General features: G+C 54.2%; 2 protein-coding genes across 2 annotated transcripts in view; both read right to left on the bottom strand.

Annotated features, from left to right (window-relative positions):
• The window catches only part of WDR66 (WD repeat domain 66), a 16,387-nt gene extending 13,223 nt beyond the window's left edge, over window positions 1–3,164 (bottom strand). Inside the window, exons 1-8 of the mRNA XM_009998442.1 lie at window positions 3,027–3,164; window positions 2,735–2,875; window positions 2,161–2,270; window positions 1,826–1,934; window positions 1,326–1,406; window positions 866–943; window positions 507–551; window positions 16–183 (exon numbers count right to left, since the gene is read on the bottom strand). Of these exons, the coding sequence (XP_009996744.1) occupies window positions 16–183; window positions 507–551; window positions 866–943; window positions 1,326–1,406; window positions 1,826–1,934; window positions 2,161–2,270; window positions 2,735–2,875; window positions 3,027–3,164 (870 nt within the window). The remainder of the gene's footprint in view (window positions 1–15; window positions 184–506; window positions 552–865; window positions 944–1,325; window positions 1,407–1,825; window positions 1,935–2,160; window positions 2,271–2,734; window positions 2,876–3,026) is intronic.
• A 2,795-nt stretch (window positions 3,165–5,959) lies between these two features.
• Window positions 5,960–6,607, bottom strand: part of PSMD9 (proteasome (prosome, macropain) 26S subunit, non-ATPase, 9) — a 4,345-nt gene continuing 3,697 nt past the window's right edge. Inside the window, exons 5-6 of the mRNA XM_009998441.1 lie at window positions 6,272–6,360; window positions 5,960–5,987 (exon numbers count right to left, since the gene is read on the bottom strand). Coding sequence (XP_009996743.1) covers window positions 5,960–5,987; window positions 6,272–6,360 — 117 coding nt within the window. The remainder of the gene's footprint in view (window positions 5,988–6,271; window positions 6,361–6,607) is intronic.

Genomic DNA, 6,607 nt, shown 5'->3' with positions numbered 1-6,607 from the left:
CTGCAGGGCCCCCACCTTGGCGCCCCCCATGCTGTGCGGCTTGGCCGGCAGCCCCTCGGAGGGGCCGTGGGGTCGGGCCTCCTCCCACACCACCAGCTTCCCGGCCGAGGTGCCCGTCAGGGCTTGCGAGGTGTTGAAGTGGAACGCGGACTGGCCGAAGCGACCCACGCGGGTGCCGAAGGTCTGCGGGGAGAGCAGAAAGGCTGTGGGCTCTTCCTGGGCACTGGCTCATCCTTCCTCAAGGAGAGACGTTCCTGCTTGGCCCTTCCGCGTGACATTCCCTCCCTGTCCCCCGGCGAGACCCCCGGGAGAAGGTGCAGCGGGGCACCCCTGGGACAGCGAGCCCCTCTCGGCCTCAGCTCGGGCAATCCCGGCTTGTCCCTTCAGGACACCGAGGGGGACAAGCTGGGGACACGGAGACCGCTTTCAGGGGGATGGGGAGGGACAGCGCTGCTGCCAGGAGGAAAGCCCGGAGGGTGAGAAGCTGCGGTGCCCCCTGTGCTCACCTCTCTGCTCAGGGGGGGGGCTCCGTACTGCAAACCGGCATCGCCCTGCGGACAGCGGGGAAAACATCCAGGACAAGCGCTCGGGGACCCTGCTCTGCAGTGCCAGCGTCCCCCTCCCCGCCCTGCGGGCACCGGCCGTCACTGTGGTGACCAAAGCAGGGCTCTTGGGGCAGAGAAGCTCCCAAGACCCTCCAGAGAGCTCAAAACACCTTCTCCTCCCACCCGTTCCTCCCCCTAAACCTGCTGACCGTGGGGAGGGGCGAGGGCAGGGGCAGCCCCCCCCAGCCCTCCGTGCCCCCCTCCCAGCCCTCCGGAGCCTCTCGGGCACCAGAAATAAAACTTCCCATGCTCCTACTTACCCACAGGTAAAATATCACCTGGGTTTTACTGTTGCTGACAAACTCATAGCGATTTTTAGGGTTAAAAATTACATAATCCTGAAATCAGAAGGTGCAAGTCACATCAGCACCAGGCTGGGCAGTGCCTTCTGCTGATTCTTTCATGCAGAACATTTGCTTTTATTCAAAACCCACTTCACCACCTGCACTGAACATACAGGCCAAATTCCCTGTGAAACACCTGAGCTGTGCCCTCCCTCCTGCAAGCAGAGACAAGCTGGTGGGGCTGGGGGCTTCTCCTGCCCTGGCACTGCCAGTGTTGGACATCCCACCAGGGGTGGGGTGCTCTGCTCTGTTGGGGTGCAGCAGGGATGGGGTAGGATAATGCCTCCCATCTCCAGCTGACATCTCTCAGCAGCCCTATATTGGACAGGGGCAGGGAGGGTGTAGGTGAGGAGGGGGCTGCCCAGTCACCACTCACCTGGTGCCCAAACTCAGGCTTCAGCTCCGTGCTGCACACAGGTTTCTCTGTGGGTGAAGTCCACTTCCAAACACAAACTTTCTGGCAAAGAAGGGAAAAGCCAAGGGCCATTTGTGGCTCTCTGGGAGCTCAGGGGGAGCCAGATGAACCCCATTCCCTCCAGCTGCATGGGATGAGGAGCATGAAAGATGGGAGCAGGACAAACCCAACAGGGAGCTTAATTTCAGGAAATAATACTAGAAATTGCTTTGATGAAAGCACACTGGAATCAGAAGCATTCCATCCAACTCAAGATCCATTTTCTCAACTCCACAGCACTCCCTTTAATTAAATCCAGCTCTATCTTCCACTGGCTCCATGAAAAACAAGCCATCACTGCAAACCCACTCTACTTTTCTCCTGCTCTCCCCACCCAAATTCCCCTTTCCCTTCCTGTGTGCCAGGAAAAACTTGTGAGGCTCTGTCCCACCAGGCTTTGAAAGAGGAGATACTTTCTTTACCTGCACCCTGCCAGCCCCGATGGTTGCCAAGTATTTCATGTCCTGGGAAATAGCAATAGCACTGACCCCCTCATCTGAGTGGCTCCCAAAGATGGTGCGCACGGGGATCCTGGGGGGAAAAGGCCTCATGGGGGGGTGGTCACAGCAGCACGGTGGGTTCATGGCATTTGTTTGACACAACTTGTGGCCCAGCCCTCCCCAAGTCTGCCCAGGGATGGAAATGAGGGGATGATGGAGTCTGCCAGCGCCACAGCTGATGCTCAGCATCATCTTCCTCCCTCCCAAATAAATGGCTCCTCAGGATGTTCCTGAGGAGGAGGTTCCCAGGAGTTTACCCAGAGAAGGAGTCCCACACGATGATCAGAGGATCTGGCCCTCGGTCAGCAGTGGCAACCCAGCGCCTGTCCTCACTCACACACAGGCAAGAAATGGCATTTGTGTGGCCCTGGGGAAAGAGAAGCAGCAAAGTGTCTCAGAGGCCCCAGACCTGGTGGCTTGTTAAAGCATTCATCCAGCTGCTTTGCTCATGGGCTCCCCTTGTCTTCCCTCCCACGAGTCCTGTACTCTCATCCTTTCAGCCCAAATTTTGCATCCCATTTTCCACAGACTCTCCTGAGCCCATCACTCAGTCCCTGTCCCTTGCTCTGGCTGCAGGTCCCCACTGCCACCACCCCTACAATCCAACACAGAGCACTTTCCACCAACGCATTTTGAGGATGGCAACAGCATGAGGGCACAAGAATGCAGCCCTTTGCATGGGCTGCTTCTTGACTCAGTTCTAGATGACACCCTCAGCTGTGGCAAAGACCACAGGCTTCTCCAGCTGTGAGCAAGTGGAGGGCACTGGGAAAAGGAACGTAGGGATAGGGTTTAGGAGAAGGAGAAAGGCACGTAGGCTGAGTGCCAGACCTGCAGGTGGTACTGCCTGTTCCCCAGGACATCGTGGATGACCACTGTGTGGGAGGAGACATACAGGAGCACCTGCTCTTCCCCATCCATCAGGCTGTGCACGGCCAGGCTGCTGTTGTAGCCAAACACCCAGGACAGGCTCTGTGGGGAAGAGGAAGAGCTTTTGTCCTTGACTCTTAGTGCCCAGGGCTGAAAAGTCACTGAAAGACTCTGGGGTGATGGGAGAGAGCAGGGCAGGAGCACTGGGTGCTCTGTGGGCCATCATGGTGGCACCATCCCCACTGGTACTCACGAGGGAGTGAAGGCTGTTCCGCCGGTCCTCCTGGAAGAGCATCCCTGGGGTGGCTGCCCACACCAAGCTGGCAGAGCCATGGTGCTCCTTGTCCTCTCCCCTCTGCTCAGCTGTCTGTCCATCCTGGGATGTCTCCATGGGCTCACTGCTTACTCCTGTTCTTCCCCCAGTTGGCTCCTCTGCCTGCACACACAGGGACACTTCCCCTCCAGTGGAATTTTGTCACTGTCCCCTTAAGCAGCAGGGCTACTCCTGGGGGGCAGATGGATCATCTCCAGCTCCGTGGACCTGCATTTGAGCCAACACTAAAGCCTTGCACAGAGAAATTCCATGGGAATGGGAAGAGGGCCCCAGGAAACCCCCTCCCTCGGCGGCAGGAGCCGCTCGGGGACAGCCGGGGACCCCGGGTCTCACCGGGGGCACCACAGCGCTATTCTGAGCCCCTCCAGGCCTCGGTGCCTCCCCAGCTGTCCCGTCCCCGCTCCCTGGGGACCCCTCTGCTCACCGACACGCCAGCCCCGCTTCTGTTTGCTTGATCCGACTGTTCCCAGGCAACGGCTGCACGGGCAGCGCCAGCGGCCCGGGAAGCGCCGGGGACTGAGCGGGGAGGGACGGGGGGACCCTCCTCATCCCCACCCTGCTGATCACCTCTGCGCTCCAGCGTGGAAATCCTGCTTGTTCTGGCTGAGAGCAGCTCCTCTTCTGCTCCGGTCCTGCAGCAGAGGTTTGAGTGTGGTCTAAGGCAGAAGCTCAAGCCTCACCCACAGCAGGTTTTGCAACAGAACCTGTTTATTGCACTGGTTGGGGTTGTTAAACCCTTTCTAGCCAGGACACCCAATTGGAGGGGCTGGGGACACAGAGTTAGGGGACAACTTCTACAGAAGCCTGGCAGAGCTGAGAGGCACCTGAAGTGTGCAGGCAGCTCCCTTGCTGAAAGGGAAACGAGCTCCCTGAAGGGAGCAGGAATTAATTGGCTGATGGGGCTGGAATGACCCAACCTCATTTCAGGAGTGGTACAGAAAGCTGGGATTTTCTAGATCACTTCATCCCTAGAGGCACAAATGCAAAGGCCTGGAAAGATGTGTCCTGTGAGCTTTTCTTCTCCTGGACTGGTATCCAGGCCCATTTGTCTGCAGCTCAGGTGAAAGGCAGCCACAGCTGAGACACCTGGGCACACCCCAAGCACACATGGCCAAGGCAAAGACCAGCCCCTTGATGGTCTGACATTCCAGCTGCCATGTGATTCTGAATTTATCCACATACTTACACCTACATTCTATTTTTCAGGGACAGAAGATGGGGCAGCTTGTGGACAGACATGTTTAGAAACTGCAGCAGCACCTACAAATACAAAAAACCTTTTTGCAAAAAACAAGGCTCCTAAGCCCAACACAACGTGCATTTAAAAACTGTTTTATGCAAGTATTTTGGCACAGTGGTCCCAGAGGGAGACCCAACTCTCCTCCAGAGCAACTCTACAGGGGCACTGACCTTGTAACCAGACAGAGGACATCACACTGCTTCCCAGGGGGATTTCACCAGGGATTTATGAGATGCAGTGGCCTTTGTGGGTTGCAGAACCTGGTGCAGGTCAGCAGAGCAGGCTCACCTCAGAGCTGAGGCAGGATTATGCCTCCTTCCTTCAAATGACTTGGAAGAACAAAGGAGCATCTAAGGTAGACCAGGGTAAGACTGCGTTGGATGGGGATTATCTAGATACAATCACCCCAGGAACACTGCCAGGGCTGCTGCAGGAACACTTCCTCTGCAGCACCTGAAGCCTGCAGGACACCCTGAGCAAGAAGCTTTGCTTTGAAGCTTTATCACTTCAGCAAGGATCTGATCTCCTGGGCTGCAAGTTGAAACATCACAAGGATAAACATACCCCAATTAACATAGAGCCCTGGGTGAGGGATTTCAAAGCCTGGGGTTTAAGTTCCTTTTTTCAGTCTATTTCAGGTGTGGTTAATAACAATTAAAACAAAATAGCTCATTATGTGTGATGTTACTTACACCACAACCTGCCCATGAAGAGTTAAGGGAAGATCTGCACCTTACCTGGGGCTTCGGCTCTGCAAGGTCAGAGGGTCAGGATTTTGTGTCTGTGCCTTTAACCCACCCACAATTATTGCCCAAAATAGTAACTTCTACAAGAACAGAGAGAGGCATCAGTCATTTTATTGTTTCAGAGGAGTACTTTGAAATTCCACTGGAAACAAACTTACAACAAATCCAGCCATCCCAGAAATCCTCTGGAAGAATTTATACACCCCAAAACCAACCACCACAAATAAACAAAGTAAAAAAGTTGTCAGGTTAGGAGTACTTTTATCATGACCATATGAAAACACTAGAAGTGAAGTAGAATCATAACACCTATTTCCTTATCTCATTAACTTAAAATAATTAGGTGTCCCAAAGATTCTTTCATGTTTAGTGACTTGCAAAAAAGTTGCAACAACATAGGGAAAATGAAGTATCAAACTTGTCTATTTCTTGTGATCTACTATTATTGACACCCTAAAAGTGCTCAGGGACTTTTTAGCATGTATTTAAAGATATTCAATGAGGAATTTAAGGGGGAAAAAATCAGGAATGCTCTGTCATCACCAAGTAAAGCATTTAACACTTTTCAGAGCCTGTATCAAGTGATGTTTGGGTCTCTATAGCCTCACTGCAAAGTGATACAAGGTGTGAGATATGAGAAGCCACATCTTGCAGCTCTGCAAGAAGCTACTCCTGACGAACCAGTGCAACTGAACTGCAGTCAGACCTTATTCTATCAGAAACCTCTTCAGACTGCGAGTCTGGCACCCAGAGGTCACAGCCTCTGAAACGTTTGTTTCAGCAAGAACATGAAGGCAAGTTTTCAAACCAGATCACAGTCCAGAAAGCAGGCACAGGCTTCAGCTTTATTGCTTTCCAAGCAGTGGTCATCTTTGCAAGGGGATGATATTGCAGCTGAAAAAGAAGAGGGAAGAAGGAGACATTGAAGTCTCAGTTCTCAAACAAGCTTAGAAGATCTGACATGGCCTGAATCAGACCCACCACAACCCTCCTCCATTGGTCTCCTCTACAAGACAAAGCAGCCACTGAGACCTTCCTCCCTGGCACCCCCAGTGAAGTCAGAGTAGGCAGCAAAACACCCTGAGAGCAAAGCACAGGGCTGTCCCAGCTGCAGGAATGTGCTCTGAGCTGGGTGAAAGCCTCCTGTGCTCTGGCAGGTGAGGGTGAGGTGAGCTTACCCCAGGAGACCCTTCCCCGACCAGCGCTTCGGAGTCAGCCCCACGTGCACCTTTTTGCCCCCGCGCATCACGGTCACACTCAGGGGTCTCTGAAAGGGAGACAAATGTAAGAATAAAAGAGGGTCACTTCCCAGCACCAAGCCAACTCTGTTCTTTGTTTCGTTTTCTGAAATACCAGAGGATCACTGGGCCCAGGGGAGCTGCTCTTCAGCAGCTCCTGTCCCCACCCTCCTGGCTAGATCTGAAAGGAGGCAGATCTTGGTGGATCTCCAGGAGATCTCCCACTGCGAGGCACCCGATGGCTGTGGCAGCGTTTCTTCGCAGGCCACACGGGGG

Source organism: Chaetura pelagica, unplaced genomic scaffold (genome assembly GCF_000747805.2).
Source record: "Chaetura pelagica isolate M959 unplaced genomic scaffold, ChaPel_1.0 scaffold585, whole genome shotgun sequence".
Lineage (NCBI taxonomy): Eukaryota > Metazoa > Chordata > Aves > Apodiformes > Apodidae > Chaetura > Chaetura pelagica.
The sequence above is the reverse complement of the archived record's forward strand: the minus strand, read 5'-3'. Positions and strand labels throughout refer to the sequence as shown.